The following is a 21,132-nucleotide window of genomic DNA, read 5'->3' as shown; positions in this document are numbered from 1 at the left end:
CCATTGGCTGGGGCCGCCGAGGCCCCGCCTCCTTCCGAGGCCGTCTGGAGCCTTCAGCGGGAGGGCGGGGCTTTGTGACGCAGGGGTGACGTTCCCCAGAGGTATAAAAGACACTGCCAGGCGCTTCTCCACGAGCCGCCCGCAAGGGGGCAACGAGGAAGCCGTTTAGATCGTAGCTGGAAAGGAGAAGGTGGGGCGAGTCTGGAGAAAAGGCCCCCGGCCCCGCGGCAGTTAGGCCCTCGCAGCGGAGGGGTTGGTGGACAGTTCACGTGTCGGGAAAGGTGGCGGACCCCGGAGTGGGAGGCCGGCGGGTGCCCACACCGGCCAGTGAGGCAACTGCTGGCCAAAGCGCGTGTGGCGGACTCGGGGGTACGGGGTCTGGGTCGGCGGGTCCGCCGCCGCCACCGCTGAACTAGTCGGGGTGGAATCTGGACGCCCTCTCTCCCGCGTCTTTTTTCCGCCTCCACCAAGCCAGCCAAACGGCAAAACAAGCACAGACCCCAGCGTAGGTGTTTAGGAAGTGAGTGGTGGGTGCCGTTGACGTTTTCTGTGGCCCCAAAGCCCCTATTCTCGCATCTTCAGCCAGAGGCACCGTTTTCCTGCTCAGGCGTTACCCCTAGGTTAGTGGGTTTGGTGCGGGGTGTGGGGAATGTAAAATCTGTTAGTGTTTGACAAATGTTTTTGTCAAATACACAAGAAGTTTGAGCAGAGTTAGTAAGCTATTTGAAACAACCCTCAACGTCTGTACTCGTGACTATCCGTTGATGTAGTTGAGGATCGGTGTCACAGCGTGTCTCATCTTGTGGAGGACAGTCCCGCACCATTCATGAAGCCGGGGGGGCGGGGGAGGGGCGCGGCGCGGCAAATCGAGGATCGCTGCGTGGGCGTTCTCCCCATGGTCGGTAGCACCAACTGCTGACTACAGAACGGGTGTTTTGTTAGCTCCGTCGTGGCTACCGGTAAGCCACTGTCAAATCATGACCCATCTCTCAACTCGCACTGGGGTGCAACGGATGTACTTAAAAAATATGTGTATATATGGACATATATGTATACGTATATACATCCATATACACATATATATATATCTATATAAAATATAAATGAAGTGAATATGTATCATCCATATAATTACCGCCTATGTCCCTTAACATTTAGCATGGGGCCCTGCTACAGGTGCACTACTGGTTTTTTAAAGATGGTTTAATTCAGTAAAGCTCCTGTTGAATGATACTCTGATAGTAAGTTTTCATTAGGCGATCGAATACAGTACCCTTAATTCTCAAAGGTTTTGCTCTGGCGATATTCATTTTTTCCTGACCTTCAGGAAGATGAAATGTGTTTTTAAAATATTCAGCATTTTGCTATTAGTTGCTTTTTATTAGAGGTTGGCCTTTTGTATAACTGCTGTAACTAAACTGTGCTCTTTGGCCCCAACAATATTGAGATATTGTTGAGGACATGGTTCATTATATCACACTATTCTTCTCTTTATGAGGACCCATAGGAGAAATTTCTCCTGGGTCTCAGTGCCCAGAAGAGCTGTGATTCTCCCAAGCAACTGATTTGGTTTTTTATCTCAGGAAACCTGAATCATTTAACCAACCATTTCCTATTATGTGATGGCTACTTGGTAATTCAGGGGGCTGATGTGACACTCCATCTCTAGTATAGGACCTAAGGCTTGTCTTGGGATACTACCTGTGGCTTCATCCTATTTTTCCTACCATACTTTTCCCCTTAACCACTGAACTGAGTTCCTTAAATATTTCATTTTCTTCTTTGTGTATATTTATAAGCCCTCTTAAATAATTTTTTAGAATGAAACAGGACACACATACACTGACAGTTTAGGGTGGCAACCTCTGCAGCTAAGAGTTACAGGTAAGACTGTGTAATGCCCTTGGTACCACTTAAAATCCAGAAAGCCAAAAGAAGGGAGAGAGGAAAACTATGGCAGAGGTTAAGGGAAGATACGAGAAAAGAGGTATGGATGGTGGTGGGTGGTATAATACCACAAATTATTACTCAGATGAATATTAAAAACAAAATTAAAGTTAAAACATGTATACTTAAGGATGACCTGTATCTGGGGATATATTTAGAAAAGTGAGAAAAAATACATTTTCTTGTAGAAATTCTACTTTGTAACTCTATTTGATGAATGTATAGAAAAGCCAGTTCCCATATGGTTTGGAAGGCTGTTTCTTGGACACAGATAAATGAGCTCGATTTATATTTCTTGATATTTTACTGCACAAAATATTTACTGAATTTTATAGAAACAGGTTTTGTTCGGTTTGTTTTTGTTCTTTGTTTTTAATATCATACTGGAGTTCCTGGCTGGGCTTTTCCCATGGATTTCTTTAATAGTACTAGATTGCTCATCTGCACATAATAAGTTGTTGGTAGTATAGTTCTTTTTTTAAAAACTACTATTAACATTAGCCCATTTTACTAGAATAGATAGAGATTAGAACGAAGGCTAGTGATTTTCATAGGAGATAGATTTGTTCTTAGAAGCTATAGTTAACTTGTAAATTTTTAATAAAATACTTATATACTATTTATAAGACTTTGTGTTTCTTCATTATAGTTGAGATTACAGACATCCCGCCAGAATGATTTCTGCAAGGCCCAGACTTGTTGTACCTTATGGCCTCAAGACTCTGCTTGAGGGAGTTAGCAGAGCCATACTCAAAACCAATCCACCAAACGTCACCCAGTTTGCAGCAGTTTATTTCAAAGAACTTATTGTGTTTAGAGAAGGTTTGTTATTGCTTTAGATTATATATTTGTTGCTTTGAAAAAGAAAGCATTTTAAATTGGGAGTTTTACGTATCTGATTTCCTGTATTTCTTTAGGAAATAATTCTCTGGATATAAAAGATCTTGTTAAACAGTTTCATCAGATTAAAGGTAAGTACAGTAAGTAGTAATAGTTTAATAAAAATCTAGTTATAAATTATCGCATCATTCCTAGCATACATTTAAGCTTAAGAGTGATGCTCACAAATATCGTCTGTTTAAATAATTACACTGATGTTTAAGTAATCACACTGATGCTTTATTTTTATTATTGAATCCGTTTTTTAAAAAAATCTGAGAGCTGACATTTTGGAGGATTCTAAATTTTAAAATAGGAAACACTCTTCTTTTGCAAACCATTTGGTACAGTGAGACCTAGAAGAGTGTGTGTCAACTGTGACTCGAGCCCTTTCCAATATGCCTGTCTTTGAATTGAATTTTGTGGTAATACTCAAATTATAATGAGATACATCACTTAGGAACATTGTAGAAACACTCTTCTTGGAAGATTATTTTAGTAGAAAAGGTTAATCACCCTTTTTTTTTCTCCCCATAATGGGGAGCTTGGAGGGCAGGACATCGATTAGGTGTCGCTAACCATCTTTTCTGTTCCAAGAGTCTCTTTATGTAGTGAAGAGACAAGTTTTTCATAGAAGGTGGTCTCTGGCCTGTCCCTGTGATGTAAGGCTGTATGTCTGCTTAGAAAAACTTGTTTTACGTGTATATGTGTAAATGTCTATCTTATGTGAACATAACAGCATGAAACTGAGTTGATGGAGGAGCAGTGAAGAAGTCAGAGGGGGAGAAAGGAAAAAGGCGAAGTTTACATAATGAACATTTGGGAAGATCAGTATAAGCAGAAGGGGATATATTAGTTAAATCCCAAGGGCAGGCACACATATCTAAAAGAATGGTAAGAAGAGCTTTTGGAAGAATTTTGTGGAGAAAATGGTGACTTAAGGTGAGTGTGAGAAATAACTAAATAATGCTACATTGGCTGACCAACATTTTGAAGTGACCATAGAAAAAGTAAAGGTAGGATCAGTGAGTTTCAGCCACTTTTATTCTCTGCCACTGATGTTAATAGATAACATAGCCAAGATAGGGAGAAATTAGGGGTAGACCTAGAAAAATGTAAAAATCATGAGGGTTTGGATCTACAGTGAAAGAGACACCCAAAACAGAAAACAAGATTAAGAATAGCAAGAGTCAGCATTTCAAGGGGTAGGAGAGTGAATCGCCGTGGTTTAGGAATATTTTATTGTCTAGTCTGGGTGCTTCCCTGCAGGGTCCTGATGGCATTCTCAGCTTACCAAAGGAAAGAGGTCTGAGATTTGCTTACCACCAGCAGGATATACAGACAAATGCTGGAACACTGACCACTCTCCCCCTTCCCATGAGCCTGGTTTTCCAGCCGGTCAAAGTTATTATTGTACTTGTGTCCTTTATACCAAGAGCTATCTTTGAGAGGACTGGCTGTGCAGGCTTGCTGTGTTTGAGAATGGTGATAAAGTGAGTGACTCTTTATCACTGCCTCTTTTTGGTTGTAGGTAACTAAGTGGTAGCCTTTGTGGCTAATCTGTTTACTGAAGAGTATACCCACCATTCAGATTAGCAAGTGGACTAAACTGACGTGGATTTTGGTCTAGCTAGGGTAACATCTTTGAATCTCAGGGTTCAAAATTAACAGACTGAACTAATGGAGCAGCCATGCTTTTGATGGAGGTAAGGGGTAGGAGATACTGCTGCCTTTCTCCTCCAGTAACTGTAGATATCAGAGAAATTGACATAGTGTAGACTCACAGTATGGCTGCAGAAACAGATTGCTCTTTAGACAGCAGAGTAGAAACGAATGTTGCTTGTTCTTCCCCAGAGGGTTGGGGAAGGTAACACGAAGGTATGACCAGAAAATATAGAGTTCAGTGTTACGGTCTAGTATCAATTGGGCTCGTTTTGTCTGCCTTTTATTGTCATGCCAAATGGCTTCTTAATGGACTTCTTCATTAGTATATATAGGATGGATAAACAACAAGGTCCTACTGAATAGCACAGGGAACTATATTCAGTAACCTGTGTTAAACCATAACGGAAAAGAATATAAAAAAATAATATATAACTGAATCACTTTGCTGTACAGCAGGAAAAAAAAAAAAAAAGACAGCACCAGTTTTTAGAACTTGGTGATAGGAGCAAGAGCTAAACTACCATCCCTGATGCATTGGTCCCCACTCATCTCCCAGATATCAGATGTATCCCCCAAAGTTATTTCCAGCTGGTTAGTGTGCTGCTTAGCAGCATTACTACCAAGCTGCCCGTATGCATGGAAAGTGTGGAGATAAGTATATCCTGCACATATCTATTTTATTCAAACCCTCCATTCTGGGATTTTTCCTAGAAGGAGCCCCATTTTTGGTAGGCCTCTTCAGAGGACCAATAGTGTTCACCCGTCTCCCCATTGCATTCAAAATTTCTTGCAGAGGCAGGTGATGAAGGAGGGAAGAGGAAAAGAGCCAGACATGAGAGCAACTTTTCTCACTTCTCTGTCATCTCTCATCTTTTCTCCCGTTTTCCAGGGCCTGGCTCTATCCAGGCCTCCATTGTGGCGTTTCACCCACATGTGCTCATTTCCGAAGCAGCTCATGTAAAACACTTTCTTGGATCCTCCTCCTGTATTTTTCTGCAATTTGATTAAATAGGTCTTTTACTACTGGGTGAATCAGTGAAAGCTTTTCTATTTCTCAGGCTTCTCAGGAGAGCTTCTTCACAAATCCACATGAATCACTGAGGGGATTTTAGAAACTCAGGCAATATTTTAAGGCAGAACTCTTGTCTCAAGTTCTACCACTTAGTATATCTAGGAAAAGAAGGAAGAAGGGGAATGGAATTTTTTGAGTAACTGCTTTGTCCTAGGCATTTACAATATATTTTGTCAATTAAGAGAACTTTACATCACTACAACTTTACTCAAGAGAAATCTGATGCTTGGGAGTGATTAGATAACTTGTAAGTTTCTAAAATATTAATTGGTAGAGTTGGGATCTAAACTTAGATCTTCCTAGTGCATGAAGATCTTCCTAGCAGTAGGACTCACTAGTAGGGATCACTAGGATCCCTCTAGAAAAACCTTTAATTTTTGAACTCGGAGTGAAATCTCGGTTCTCTTTCCCCACATTATCTCCCACTTTTCACTTCTTCCTCCTGTCAGGAAGGAGTGTACTAATTCTGATCTCTTCACCACTCCACGAAGAGGGCAGTGGTTTCTCCATGAGAGTGGTAAGTGAGATCTCAACACCACTATCACCTTCCGTCCTCCTAAGCCTAATTGAGTCTAGTTTCTAGTGTTATTCCTGTCTTGGCTTCCAACAGAGGCAGGAAATAGCCACCTCTTTTGAAGAATCAAGAAGGCCTAGCCCACCTAGATCCCCAACTGAGTTACCTGTTAACTTTTCTAACTGATGCGGGACGTTCTTGGCATGGCCAGTTAGAGTCACGAACTGCTGCTCATCACTGAGCCCAGTTTCAATTCTTATGTAGCACCATAACAGTTATGCATATCATTAAATATTATCTTGAGTTATATATTCATATTAGATAGTCATAATATATGTTTTCAGCTTCTTATGCCAAATTCTATTTTTATGCCTTACAGAATTCATTACACATACTTGTAGCTATCCACTCTTATTTAAAAAAAAACAAGGAATCTATTTCAGGACTATCCATACTAAATTTTATGAGGCTCTGGTGTACTCTGTACTTTGCTGGGCACTTTTTTCAAGTACGGCTATACTGATTCCCTAAACAGGGATGAGTATTGTGTCAGAAGGACCCTCTTATTTCTGCAAGTCTTGTGTTTGCCTTGGCAGGGTGGCAATTTGTACCAAGGGTAAGAATTTTCACTTTTTTTTTGTCTTAAAAAAAAAGTTGCAGTGATTATCTGGCGATGTTGTTGGGAGTGGGGCTTAGGTCCTTCATGCTTTAATGATGTGGTAAGATTAATCACTTGGGGGAGTTGTCCATACTAAAGATCGCAAATAAATCGCTGAGCAAATGGTATAGTCAAGAATTGAGGTCAGATTGTCAGACTAGGGACAGAAACACAGGGTCAGGATTAAGAGAGGAGGGGGCCGGGAAAGCAGCAAAGTAAAACCAGGAAAGCTAGGATGGTAAACCAGGCTGCCAAGGTGAGGTCAGGAGCCACAAGTAGATGTCAGTTACATGAAGGAAGGAGACCTTCCTTCCTTAAGTATCTGACTCTGCTATCCAGAAACTCTGATAGCTCCATACTGTTCCAGACTCTTCAGTGTTGTAGGGGTACTTCTAAAAAAAATATTAAATTACTATACTCTGATTTCAGATAACCTCTATTTTTTTTCCTGTTTGCTCTGCTGATCTCTACCCATTGAAGCATTAATTTACTGTAGGGAAAAGGTAAATATAGTCTGGAGCAAGGAAGTCATTACTCAGTATTGAGTTTCCAAAGTTCATAATAAAAAAGCTAACACTTTAGAGTTTTGCAGGAGCCTGTTTTTTCTTGGAATTTCCGAAGCTGAGTTTTGATTTAAGACTTAACATGACCAGAATCAAGTTTTTACTTTATATAAGGCCATAGAGGAGGGAGGAAAAAAGATAAGATATAAGGCCATTTCCTGCTGCACAGGAAAGGGAAATGGAAAGTCCTTCTTGACAATGGGATTGTGGTGCTGGGGTGTGGGTAGTGCATGAAAAGTGCTAGCTGACATTGAAACTGGTGATAAGGAAGGTAGGTGGAATTTCTGATCAGAATTCCCTAAGACTCAAGCAGGTGGCTTGTTCTCTGCATTCCTGGGTGCTGTCTAGAAGAATGCATGCTTCTCAGAAGCTGAGTGGTTAGCATGGTACTGCCTTTAGCACATCACCTGCTACATTCAGCTCCTGCACTATAACTGTCATGATCAGACATTCAGTAAATACTGGTTAAATAAAATAATTACATCTGAAGCAGTGGATTAGAAATAATGGAGAGTGTTTCTCAGATGAGACTGAGATAATATTTCTTGTGTCCTATGGCCTGTGTGTGGCTTTTAGTGGATACATCTGATTGTCCCGGAGTGCTGACCAGCAAGTAATCCAGATGGGAAAAAGTGAAGTGACTCAACCGACTAATAGAGAGCTAAGTGCAAAATGTTGAAGCTGGGAATAAAAACTGTCAGCTAGGCCTTAATTGCTAAAGGACCAAATTAAGAAGGGAATCTCTCAGTCCTTCAGTGAAATAAGCACACAGGCCACACCTTTCACAAAGTAGAAACTTGAGTAGTAAATACAGTGAAGTCAGAGACCAGCACCCAGAAGCCAGGCAGTATGAGTTATGCCTCTACCAGCGGTGATTGAGAGCCAGCAGAGAAGGACAACATGTGGATCAGAGCCAGAGCTCACCACAGCACTCAGATTCCCTCTTCAGAAGTGGGGAGAACCTTTGAAAAAAAGCAGTACCCAAAAAGACTGAATAATAAACCCAAAGCGACTTTTAAACTGGAAGGGACAAATATTTTTAACTAAGATCAAATAAATTTTGCCTTTGGGAAGTAAGCATTTTAATGCAATTTGAGATCAGCTAGAGAAAGTAAAGTAATGCTTTCTGGCATGTCTAAGTTATAGTAGGTAAATTCTGATCCCTTTATAAGACCATGGCATGCAAAGCTTTCTATGAGCTGAATCTATCCTACCTTTGCAATTATCTCTTATTTCATATCTTCACAGACCTTATGCACCAGACTGACAACTTGTCATTTTTTGAAAAAGTGATTTTGATCATTTGATTTTGGCTTATGCTAACTCCCTCCAGGAGTTCCTTTCCCTCCCATTTCTTTCAAATCCTATATATCCTTAAAGTCCAGTTCAGTATCTCATTTAACAGATATTTAAATTCCTATCCATTGCCAGATACTGTGCTAGGAGGAATTGAGAGGTTTCAGTTTCAGCTATGATGAAGTAGCTGATATTGGACTTACCTTCCTATCATAAATACCCATAAAAGCTGAAGAAATTATATAAAACAAAGTCTGGATTCTTGGGAAATGGGGTTCACAGAAATTGACCCCCATATTCACCCCAGTGTCATTTTTCAAATTCATGGGCAGGAAAATAGAGGCCAAGCAGAGATTGGAAGTCTCTCCAGGAAGAGAGAACAGAGAAGCAGAGTTTGGAGCTACTAATGTGGCTGGGATTTGGGTGACAAAGCACCAGAGAGGAGGCATTTGCAGAGACAGATTCCCCAAAAGTCTGCAAAAATATTTCCTTTTTTTGGGGGGGGGCGATTCCTAAGCTGCTCGTGTGTGGACTGTAAGGCTTGCGAAGGCTTAGCAGAGAAGAGCTGTTGGAAGACTGAAAGCTAGGTAGGGATTTCAGAAGTGGTACAGTGTTGGGGGAGGCTTTGGAGTTTGGGCCCAGCCAAAATGGAGAGACTTTTCTGAAACCCTGGCAATCCAGTTGAGACCCCAGGAAGGTTACACCCTAGGAATGAAGACAGTCTGCTAGGAGTAAGAACAAAGCTGAAATATGTCTACTTTAACAAAATGTAAAATGAAGTCTCAGGAGGATCAGATTTGCCATTATTAGAATAAGACCAACACCATTTAGAAGAAAACAATATAGTCAGTCTCTACAATGTGTCATTTACAATTTCCAGCATGCAATTAAAAACTACCATTCATTCAGAGAAGTGGGAGGAAGTGACTAATAATTAAGAACTAAAACATAAAACACTCTGTAGAAGCAGACCCAAAGAAGATCCAGATATTAGAATTACTACATAAGGACTACATAGGATGGAGAACTTCAACAGAGTAAGAATCTTAAAATAAGAAACAAATGGTTATTTCACAATTGCAAACTAAATTTTTATTAGATGGCTTTACTAGCAGAAGACAGAATTAGAAACTAAAAAACCATGGCAATAGAAAATATCCAAATTGAAGTAAGAAGAAAAACAATAAGAGTGTAAGACACATTTGTGAGACATGATCAAAGGGTCTAATATGTAATTGGAGTCAGAGGAGGAGAAAAGAGTAGATGGAAAAATATTATTTGATTGAAAGACATCAACCTACAGATTCAAAAAGTTTGGTAAACCCACAGCAGTATAAAAACAAAGAAATCCACGCTTCAGTATATCATGGTCAAACTGCTGAAAAAGACAAAATCATGAAAACAGGCAGGGCAAAAAGGCACATTACTTTCTGGGGAATAATCAGACAGATAGCAGATTTCTTAACAAACTACAGAAGCCAAAAGACAATGGAATGACATCTCTACAGTGCTAAAAGCAAAAAGCTGCCAACCTAGAATGAATATATATCCAGTGAATATATCCTTTAAAAATGAAAGCAAAATAAAGACATTCTCAGGCAGACAAAAGCTGAGAGAATCCACTGCCATCAGACCTGCTCTACAAGAAATACTTCTAAAGAAGTTTATAGGCAAACAAGAAATAAAAAGGGAACTTCCTAAATCTGATAACGTGTATGCATAAAAACTTACAGCTAACGTTATACTAAATGGTGAATTTTGAGTACTCTCCCATCAAGATTAGAACCAGAATAGATATGTCTGACATCACCATTTCTATTCAGCACTGTGCTGTAGGTTCTAGTCAGTGCAGTAAGGTGGGGGGAAAAAAAAGGTATACATATTGGAAAGGAAGAAGTAAAAGTACTTTATTCACAGATGACGTGATATAGAAAATCCAAACAGATCACCTTGATAAATCTTAAGATAACATATTTAAATACCCAATGAGAAAATGGATATTACATAATTCATAGAATAAAAACAGACATGGTATCTAAAAAGCAGCATATACCACAATCCCCCTCATTCACGTTGCTTTACAACTTTTTTTGTGTGTGTGGTATGCGGGCCTCTCACTGTTGTGGCCTCTCCCGTTGCGGAGCACAGGCTCCGGACGCACAGACTCAGTGGCCATGGCTCATGGGCCCAGCCGCTTGGCGGCATGTGGGATCCTCCCGGACCGGGGCACGAACCTGTGTCCCCTGCATCGGCAGGCAGACCCTCAACCACTGCGCCACCAGGGAAGCCCTTTTTTTTTTTTTTAAGGGTTATTTATTTACTTTTGGCTGTGTTGGGTCTTCGTTGCTGTGCGTGGGCTTTCTCTAGTTGCAGCGAGCAGGGGCTATTCTCTGCTGCAGTGCACAGGCTTCTCCTTGCGATGGCTTCTCGTTGCGGAGCAGGGCTCTAGGCACACAGGCTTCAGTAGTTGTGGCTTGCAGGCTCTAGAGCACAGGCTCAGTAGTTGTGGCACACGGGCTTAGCTGCTCCGCGGCATGTGGGATCTTCCCCAGTGAGGGTTCGAACCCGTGTCCCCTGCACTGGCAGGTGGAGTCTTATCTACTGCACCACCAGGGAAGTCCCTGCTTTACAACTTCTAACTTATGCCTCATATTAGGAAAGTACTCAGCTGCAAGTAACAGAAAACCAATTAGCAGTGAAAAACAAGATATCTGGAAGTGCTGTTCATTCTGCTGCTATTATAATAATAAAGCATCAATTATCTAGGTTCTCTGCTTTATCATTCTTGTCATATTTTGTTTGTAGCCTCATGCCACTGCTCTAGGCATTATATCCATGTATAAGGAAGGAGGAGGAAGTGGTGGCATCAATGATACTTTTTTCTTTCATTAAAAAAGTAAAATCTAAGAAGTCTAGCAGACTTCCACTTCTGTCCCATTGGCCAAGGGAGACTGATAAATTTTCTGATAAGGGAAATCAGAATGCACAGGGCTGGTTTACACCTGTACTCTGCAGGGGCTCTTTGGCTCTTTGGATGGGCCAGTTGTGCGGGGCCCCTTTTTGTTAAGCTTAACAAAAATTACCTAAAAGCCACTAGTATCCAATACATATTTCAGTCACTGCACTGATCACATTGTCATCTGTTTATGTGCCTCTAACCTTAATCAGACTGTACTATTTAGGAGATCTTATTCATTCTTGATTCCCCAGTGTCTATCACATAATAGGAATTAAGGATTGGTGACTGAAGAATGAATATAAGAAAGAAGAGAGGAAGGAGAGAAAAGAAACAGACCACCTACTTTATAGTCACTGGTGTTCATCATTCCTATCAGTTCAACACACAGTAGTTGGAATCTTCTCTTTTAAACTTTTAAAACTATATGTACCTTACTTACTTCAAATTCTTGAGTCCGAGCACTCCTGTGAGTTCCCCTCCTGCAGTCCTCTCTCCCCTCTCCTATTAATCACTTCTCTCATCTCCTATTATGTCCTGCTTCATATTCTCCTCTTGTCTGGGACAGCTTTCAGATTTCCCGTCAGTGCCAGAACATGCCTTTTTCCTTATTCTTCCCTGATCATGCCCCAAGCACCCCAAGTCTCCACGTGAGTTCTGCCTATTCCAAGAAATACTGTATGCTTGGAATGTATCTATCTGATTGGTTTCATGGAAAATCAGGATTCTACAGTGAGTTTTAATCAGTCATTTATTAAACTTAGAAATGTTTTAGAGGAAGAAGTGCCTTCAGTGATGTATGTAAGTCTGAGAGTTCATGCAGTTTTTTGTTTTTGTTTTGTGTAGTTCAAGTAAAACCAGATTACTGACGTCATACTGAGTTCATCTTCATGAGGCTGACATGTAAGATCAACCTATAGCAAACCTAGTTTACAACTTTAAGAAATAGTTTTCTACACAAACATAATCTCAATGTTACAAGTCAGCAATCTGTGGAACTGTTAAACAGACCTTAAAACATTAGAGAAAAGCTCTTTACCTTTTGTAATAATAGATATCAACAGGAACGTAATATAATTATGTGATAACTTGTTTGTGTATGTTTGCTAACATTGTCATGTATTCTAAACAAAACCAAATGGTTCATCTCGTGCTTTACATCTTCAAAAGCAGTTAAAGCTTAAGGTATTTGATCTCAATTTAATGTTAGTGATGAAATATATCTATTAAAAATAGTATATATGACATATATGTATGTATATATACAAATACATATATTATAAATGGGAAAAAACACCCTGCATTTTATCATCCAGATTATGAAATTGCCAATTTAATTTTAATCAAAGCTGATTTAAAGATGTGAGGCTTATAATTTTTAATTTGATATTACATTTCAAAACTTTTTAAACTAGGTGTTGATTTATTCTTTCCCCATTTATATGTGATTTACAGTTTATAGAACACTTTTAGGTGAATGACTCCATTTAATCTCTACAAAACCTCAGTGAGGTCAGAATTAAAATCCCCATTTTGCACACCAGGGGGTTGAAGCTCAGAACCGTTGACTTGGCCATGCATCTGTTCAATCACGGTCAGGACTGAACCCAGATCTTCTCATACACCTTTTTACTATGAGAAAGTTGTGGGGAAGGAAGCAATATCACAAATTCTCTGATGGGTTCTGATTCATAATTATATAATGCTTTACCTTTCCAGAATGGTTATTTAATAGGGGACTAGAGGCAAAGCTATCAAACGTAAAGGTGAAGCTCCTAGGTACGATTTCAGGTATGACAAGCCTGTGAGTACTTTGAAAAGGGCAAGTGGACCTTTCCAAAGAAGCTGAATTCCTATCGTGTAAGTGACGTATCAGATGGGTCCCATGCAGGCAGTCTAGGGGTTGCAGTGATCTAGTCCCTAAATTGGTTGGGTTCTTGAAAACTCTCAGGGGAAATAAATCATTACTTGGGGAATTTAGGTCCTTGTGGGGGAAAAAGAGTGTTGTAGAGGCCTTGAACTGGTGTGTAGGTGTCTACGTGAGTCTAGTGAGAAGCTGGGCTTGGGCTTCGTGGTGGCTCTCCTACCGTCACTGTTCCACGGGCCTCAAATTCCTTTAGCGGTGGCTGCCTGACCTTGCCCTTGGCCTTCCCCGCCAGCCGGCCCCACTGAGGGCATCTCTCCCCACACTCTTGCCCCTCCCTCCAGGGGCAGCTGCTGTTCCTCGTTGCTGGTCCTGGGCTCTCGGGGCAGGGATCCTCTGACCTAGGTGGTCTTTGCACCAGGCATTGAGGATGGGGCTTTCTCAGTGTTCCTGTCACTTGTCCGCGGCAACCTCTGCCTCGTATCTGTGGTCAGTCTTGAGCTAGTGTTTCCTGCCTCTGCCCCAGTGGTGGGAAGGAGCCCTCTGTTTTCTGTTGACATAGGATTCCTCTCTGGCCTTCTACCCTGCTTCCATCTTTCACAAAAGTGCCTGTGAGTGTGAACTTCTTGTGTCTGGAGTCCCAGACTATTCCAGACAGACATCTTAGCCCACATTTGGCTTTCATCAGTTCATTAAGATTTTAGCTGATACCTTACTAGCTGGTATGGTGGTGACGTTTCCAGGCCCTGCCACAGATGAGAGAGTTCTGTGGCCCTTCTCTCCTTGGAAGGGCTGGTTACCCTTTGGAAATCAGATTACTTGACTGCCTTGTGACTCTGCTCTCTGATGGGCTCATACTTATCGTTTTGAGATTTATCTGGCTTTTCCTCATTGTGATGGGCATGACAGTTTGTGCAGCTTTATCTTAAGCATAAGGCCAGGATTATTTCAATGAAATTTCCCTTATTCCTCCAGCCAGAGGATATCTTTTCCTCCTCTGAGCTTCCATAGGTCTTAAATGGTACCCTTGTTAAATACTTAACGCTTTTAACCTGTAATATCTGTATATCTTATTTCCCCTAAGCTTTATGAGGTCTTGTCCTAATAATCTCTCCATCCTCAACAATGCCTAGTGTACAGTATTTTACACACAGCACAAACAGTCAAGTGTATTAGTGGGTAAAGGGCTTTGACTGGAAATGGGTGGGGAAGTCCTGAGGAGGTCGCTGGTTAGAAAATGAGGTCATTGTTCCAGAAGCAGAGGGAGGTAAGAGTAGATGTGGCTTTTCTGTCTTTTTGAAACTTTTCTTAGCATGTGAGCGTTTGTGTGGTATCCATGTCCAGAATTAGACACCTGATTCGAGTTTACAAAAAATCAGCTGCTAATGTAGGAGACCCTGGAGGACACTGTTCTTTGGAAAAGAGCTGGACCCATGAAGACATGGGTCCAAAGTTTTGACTTGAAGCAAGTATGTTCTTGTAAGGCAAATTCTCCTTTTCCTGCAGGTTTCATGATATTAGGTAAATGCTTCCCCAAAGAGAGAATCCTCAGTAAAGTAAGCAGATGTGAAAACGTCTGATGAGGTTAGACAGACGTGTGAGTGACAAGCAGAACGCTGAGTCCAGAAGATGATGTTACAGCAGTTTTCTAGCTCTAGGGGTTTCTGTATGTCATCAGTTGTCTTGACCTTCTAAGCCATGGTTATTTTCCTCCTGCCTGAGGATTCACTGAGCCCTACTTCTGGAACCAGAGCTGTCTATCTGCTGCTCGTCTGGGTCAGTACTTCGGCTGCATTATCACACCTTACCAGCAGGTGCTACCATTTTTAGAATAGAAAACATGATGTTTCCTAATGTAAAAATATTCTGTAGTCCCCTAGTTTTCCAATTCATTAAGTTGAACTTTATACACCAATTTTCTTAAACTGAAGAATGCCATTAATCATGTGACAGCATTTGTTTCATTACTAAGTTATGAAGTGTTTTCTTCTTTCCCCAGTTTTGTGTGGAAGTCTGGATCAGGAGCTTTTCCCATGGATGTTTTCAGCTTATTTTTAGGCAGTTATGATCTTTCCCCTGACGCTGACCAGCTGAAGGTGGTATCTGAGCGTTAGAGTCACTTATTTCTAAGGAACTGAACTGAGTTGTCTTTTGAGTGGATATGGACAGGAAGGTTTTGTTGCCCACAGTGAAGTTACAGATGTTGGAAACTAAAGCAAAACCCTGTTGTACGTGCGTATATGTTGACATTTGAATGCTCAACCTATGCTTTTCTTCATAATTCCTTTTTTGGGGAATAAGTACTTATTAACCCATCTAACTCTCATTTTTTAGTGGAGAAGTGGTCAGAAGGAATGGCACAAGAGAAGAAACCAGAATGTGTGAGAGAGCCAGAAAGAACATCTACAGTTTCCCAAGAACCTAAATGGATGGAAAAATCTACGGACACAGAGGAGGACAACATAACTGCACCGCAGTTTAGCAACAAAACCACGCAGTTCCCGTCAGTTCATGCTGAGCTGCTCTCAGAGCCTGAGGACGCGCCTGACGTACCTCGTGCTCCTTTGAAACCGACCGCCCCTGAGAATGCCACCCCGCCCTCACCGCCGTCGCCAGCAGCCGCCTCACCCGAGCTGGCCTATGTCCCTGCTGACCCAGCTCAGTTTGCTGCTCAGATGTTAGGTAATGTTTCCTCGGTTCATTCGGATCACTCTGAAATTTTAATGGTGGACGTGGCAACAAGTATGCCCGTTTTTCCCGAGGAGATGCTGAGCTCAGAGGCTGCTGAAGATGATGTGGTGGCCACTCCTGTGCATTCTGGAGAGATGGCAGCAGTGCAGGTTCTGAGCGAGACATCTGTCCATGTAGATTTGGGTTCTAAACCTAAAGACCATAAGGCGGAACCACCAATGGCTTCCTCATTCCCCTTGCAGGATGAACAAGAACCTCCTGCTTACAATCAAGCTCCTCAGGTCCCTTTGCAGGCTGCTATTGAGGTGACATCCTCCACGCACATAGCATCTATCTATAAAGATGAGCCTGTGATCGAAGGAGTTACTAATGTTGAGCAAATACTGGAAAAAACAGTTATCCCCTTTTCTGATCATGTTGCTTGTCTTAAAGGAAATGAGCAGTCACCACCCCTTAGTCCCATACTTGTAGTAGGCAAGACAGCCTCACACGTGTCTGAAAAATCTGTGGGCTCTGCAAACTTTGTGCAGCTGGAGAGTGCAAAACATGACTCCTCAGTACATGTGGAGGCAGACGGCTCTGCCCCAACAGTGAGCTCTGAAATATCTGTGCACCTTGAAGTGGACATCTTTGCGCTGGCCCCTGGCAGTGCTGGGCAGGAGGACTCATGGGAAAACCGTGCGTCCCAGGAGACGGAGGTCAAACCCGCGCTCTCAGGGGAAGCTGCACAAGTAGTGCGCTCAGGTGCGTCCGTAAGATCATCTCGGGGCCCCCAGCCTCCTGTTCCAGGTCTTAATGAACCAGAAATCGGACCAGAGTGGGAGGTAGCACCTAAACAAGGTTTGACGGAGCCACAGGTAAGATAATTACTTACAAAATTAAAAATGGTGCTTCCAGTGACATCTATATTTCAGGTGACCATCGAGGTAGGCTCCCTGCAGATTGGTCAAAAAGCTTTGTTTTTAGTAGTAGTTAAAATGCCAAACCTATTTAAAGACTTTGTTGTATCTGAGATTTTACTCTTACGAGATGAGTGATTTTAAAGCAACATCACCACTGCTTGGCCTCAAAGTTCGGTCACCTAGCACTTTCATGTTGTTCTGGACATACTATGTGGTGAAAAAAGGTAGAGCCTGTTGGTAAAACACGTTCATGTGATCTGGATACTCCTGCAAAACCATAACTAAGGGGTGTTGGTTTGAAATCTCTCACCTGTAAGAGTAAAATCAAATGACAACAAAGTATTTACACAGGCGATGGCATTAAAAACGTGAAAGAAATGGTGGTGCGTTTGACTGCTTTTGCGCTGAGGTGGGAGAACTCTGCAACCTGGTCTGGGGGCTGGTCAAGCCCTGACGTCCCGCCTGGGAGCTTCCGGCAGCTGAGGGAGCGGCTTCGTAGCTGGATGGAGAGAGGAAAGGTCAAGCTGAAGTTCTGTCACCCAGGGGAGCGGGGAGGCAGCAGCAGCAGAAAGGATGGACTCGGCGAAGCTGGCCGGCTTCCTTCCATCGGTTCCCCGACAGGCGCCCAAGTCAAGCTGCTTTCTTGGCTGCTGAACTATCGCTACCGCTTTCCTGTGACACAGACACGGTTTGACCTCCCATCTCGATCTAATTATGGCATTTGGTCTGCTCACCCTCCCAATCCATCTAGGCAAGTGCAGCGGCCCTTATCCGTTTAGGGAGGTGGGACGTGCAGGAACCAACCCCGCCATTCCTTTTGCAGAAACTCTCTCACCCTTGACTCTTAGCAGAGCCAGAATGATAAAAAAAAAAAAAAAAAAGTGTTACCACAGCAGGTGTTTAGAGATCAAATTCTGTCTGGCAGTGTGACAGGGATTCTGCGCAGCTGAAAAGGCAGAGGGCAGTGTTGGAACGTAGTCTGTGGGGCTGGCATTACACTTGTGGCCTAAGCAGCACTTCCATCCCAAGTTACTGTTCTCAAGTGCTTCACTATTTCCAAAGCACTAAGGGTATTACCTGAAGACTTGGCTTGTGCATATTTTTAATTAGCTTCCAGAACTATCAGTTGAAAGCATCTGAAGCTATTGAAAACACAGCTTAATTGTGTGCACAGTGTTATTTTCTTTTCTGGGGAAGAAAACAAAGCTACACTAGGGATGCGTGCCGTGTTCAGAGGGTGACTCAGCACAGTTGGGCCAAGTGCAGCTCCTCCATCAGGAACCTTTGCTCCTCCGTCCCAGCTTCTGGGACTCGTTCTCCAAGACGGCACTGTCTTCAATTAGGCAAGTCGAACTTGACTTGGTAGATGCCTTGGTGTAAGTAGACGGACGGCCCTCCGAGACCTCTTTTTACTTAAAATTCCACTGTGCGACCAACCAGCCTTCTACTGCCACCCAGGACCTATGATTTCAAGCCTTGCCTAAGAGGGAAGAGTGCTCTCAGGTTCCGAGTCCTAGATTATGTGATGTTTTGTGTGTAGTGACAAACTGATGGGAGACGATGCCGCCTGCGAAGGGCCAGAGGTCCTTGATCATGTGATCAAAAGATGACACGTAGTGCTGACTTCTTCCGTAAAGAGAACAATCACTATGCAGACACGTTGATGCTTTTTTTAAATGCTTTTTTTCAATGGCTTAACACACTCTTCAGTTGATTTTTTTGGTAGAGCCAGAATTGTTGATTCTCCATTTCCTCTGAGGACCCTGTAGAAGCCATGTCTAAAGTTAAGTTCCTGGAAACAGCAACTTAGAATGAGATTGTTTCTCAGCCACAACCCTAGTGTCCGTGCCACTGGCTATCACAACACTGTTCTCGTTTTTTGACTGTAGAGAATCTCTTTTCTTTCACATTTCCAAACACAATTTATTTAGCCCTCTCTATAGCATGCTTTATGGCACATATTACTACAGCTGTTTATAAGTAAAAAAAAAAAAAAATTATGAAGACATTTCTGTGCATAGCGCCTGATACAGAGACCAAATCTTTAACACCTGCAAATTTTTTTTTTTTATAGCAATAGCAGCAAGCGAAGCAGGACAACCACCACCATATTCTAACATGTGGACCCTTTATTGTCTAACTGATATGAGTCAACAAAGTCGCCCATCACCACCACCTGCACCTGGGCCTTTCCCCCAAGCAACCCTCTATTTACCTAATTCTAAGGATCCACAGTTTCTGCAGCATCCACCAAAAGTTACTTCTCCAACTTACGGGATGATGGACAGCAAGAAGACCAGTGCCCCACCTTTTATTTTAGTGGGCTCAAATGTTCAGGAAGCACAGGATTGGAAGCCTGTTCCTGGACACGCTGTTTCCCAGTCAGATGCCTTGAAGAGATACGCTGCAGTGCAAGTACCCATTGCTGTTCCTGCAGATCAGAAATTCCAGAAACACACCCCCAATCCCCAGAATGCTAATCCTCCTACAAGTGGACAAGATGTCCCCAGACCACAAAGTCCAGTTTTTCTTTCTGTTGCTTTCCCGGTAGAAGATGTAGCCAAAAAATGTACTTCCTTTGGAAGTTACGGTATTGCTGGAGAAATAACTGTGACTACTGCCAATGTTCGCAGAGCAGAAACTTAAAACTGGCAGGTAAATTCTCTTCCCATGATATGTGGGCCTTAACACACTTGAGTTTTCAAGCAGGTTGATCTGTTGACCTAGAGACTGAGATATTTTAAGACACCCAATTGAGACACGCAGTGAGCGGGGGGTGCGCTCGGATCCGACGTGGTGATTGCCCCCACCTCCCTTACCACGTTACTACTCAGCGCACGGCAGGCGCACTGCGCCGCAGTGACGCACCCCAAGGGTCCAGTGCCTAAAACACATAACCAAGCAACCAACTCAGCTACCTCTGAAAACCTGGCGCTGTGTTTAGCCCCGTAGAAGATGCCAAAGGGATGGATTAACATAAAGACAAGATAGGTTGGAAACACATTCATGAGCTAAAGGGACAAGTGGTGTTAAGACAGTTTTTATCACACACAAACCATTAAACAATTTTTATTCAACCAGTACTTACTACCACATACAGCCCTAGCCTCTCCTCCCCCAGGTGTGTACATACAGCAGAGCAAGCAAAACATGCAGCCACACCTTAGCAGCGTAAATGATACGTGAAGTATTAGGAAGAAAACCAGTAGTACTGATCCAGGCCCTCTGTTTGTTAGATGGGGTGTTCAGGCATAGACGTAAACTGACGTGTGCATAGGAGAAGGAGCCCACAGACAGAGGCCAAGGGCAGGAAAGAGCCTGGGGCTTAAGACTGCAAGTTGGCCGCAAGGAGACAGGCTGGGAGGAGCTGGGGAGAGCACATACGGTGAAGTCAGACGTGAAGAGGGGACCACGTAACTCACGGCCCTGCCTCCCAAACGAAGAGACAGGGGCTGAAAGTTCAGTGGGGAGCCAGAAGAATGACAGCAGCTGCACGTCTGACGGACAAAAGCTAGATTTCAGTTTTAGGCAGGTTCAAGTACCGCATTTAGTTACCACACGTAAGGAGACTTTTGAAAATATCTTAGGACTATGAGCATTTACCTACTCCTACCCTTTAGACTTCTAGTGGAACTGTCAAAATGGCCGTTTTGGGCATGAGGTGCTAGGATATTTTAGTGCACATGCACAGATAACAGTTAAGAGCTTAGCAGGAGAGCAGGATAGAACTTGCATTTCTGATCATCCAGTCATTTTACGTGTTCAGTTTTATGATTAAACAAGTCACTATTCACATTATTCCTAACAGGTGCCGAAGATGACACTGTTTGAGCTGACCTTCAAGGTGGAGTCTGCCACCAAGCGTAATATATCAATAAACTTCATGCAAGCATAAAACCTTGTCGCCTTGCGTATTTTATAATTTAGGCGGTGTACAAACATCTGAACACAACAGGTCCTAAATATTTTCAGACTTGTGATATGACACAGTAGCATTTTCCAACTCGTATACATTGTAAAAAAAAAAAAGAGAAAACTTTCCACTCTAGCAATTTTCTACCAAGGTATTCCACTTGATTAATTCTGTATTTGGCATCCACACCAAGTGAAGACAGTGGCACCTTG

At 42.5% G+C, this 21,132-nt stretch overlaps 1 protein-coding gene across 3 annotated transcripts; it reads left to right on the top strand.

Annotated features, from left to right (window-relative positions):
• The first annotated feature begins 153 nt into the window (after positions 1-153).
• CABYR (calcium binding tyrosine phosphorylation regulated) lies at positions 154-20,900 on the top strand. 3 transcript variants are annotated; one of them, XM_007448595.1, is made up of 6 exons: positions 154-190; positions 2,597-2,769; positions 2,865-2,918; positions 15,749-16,096; positions 19,082-19,662; positions 20,816-20,900. In XM_007448595.1, exons 2-5 carry the CDS (start codon positions 2,622-2,624, stop codon positions 19,651-19,653), a joined length of 1,122 nt encoding a protein of 373 aa, XP_007448657.1. In that variant the 5' UTR covers positions 154-190; positions 2,597-2,621; the 3' UTR covers positions 19,654-19,662; positions 20,816-20,900. The 3 variants fall into 3 exon arrangements, with proteins under 3 accessions (XP_007448657.1, XP_007448659.1, XP_007448658.1); XM_007448597.1 differs by lacking the exons at positions 154-190; positions 20,816-20,900 and having other exon boundaries at positions 2,622-2,769; positions 19,559-19,653; XM_007448596.1 differs by lacking the exons at positions 154-190; positions 2,865-2,918; positions 20,816-20,900 and having other exon boundaries at positions 2,622-2,769; positions 19,082-19,653.
• The last annotated feature ends 232 nt before the right edge of the window (positions 20,901-21,132 follow it).

The sequence above is a fragment of the Lipotes vexillifer genome, unplaced genomic scaffold (assembly GCF_000442215.2).
Source record: "Lipotes vexillifer unplaced genomic scaffold, Lipotes_vexillifer_v1.1 scaffold168, whole genome shotgun sequence".
Lineage (NCBI taxonomy): Eukaryota > Metazoa > Chordata > Mammalia > Artiodactyla > Lipotidae > Lipotes > Lipotes vexillifer.
The sequence above is the reverse complement of the archived record's forward strand: the minus strand, read 5'-3'. Positions and strand labels throughout refer to the sequence as shown.

Excerpts from the sequence above, each read along its gene's own strand:
- CABYR (XM_007448595.1), top strand. The coding sequence starts at position 2,622 with ATGATTTCTGCAAGGCCCAGACTTGTTGTACCTTATGGCCTCAAGACT. Across the intron at positions 2,770-2,864 it reads ACTTATTGTGTTTAGAGAAG|GAAATAATTCTCTGGATATA; the intron begins GTTTGTTATTGC and ends GTATTTCTTTAG. Across the intron at positions 2,919-15,748 it reads ACAGTTTCATCAGATTAAAG|TGGAGAAGTGGTCAGAAGGA; the intron begins GTAAGTACAGTA and ends CTCATTTTTTAG.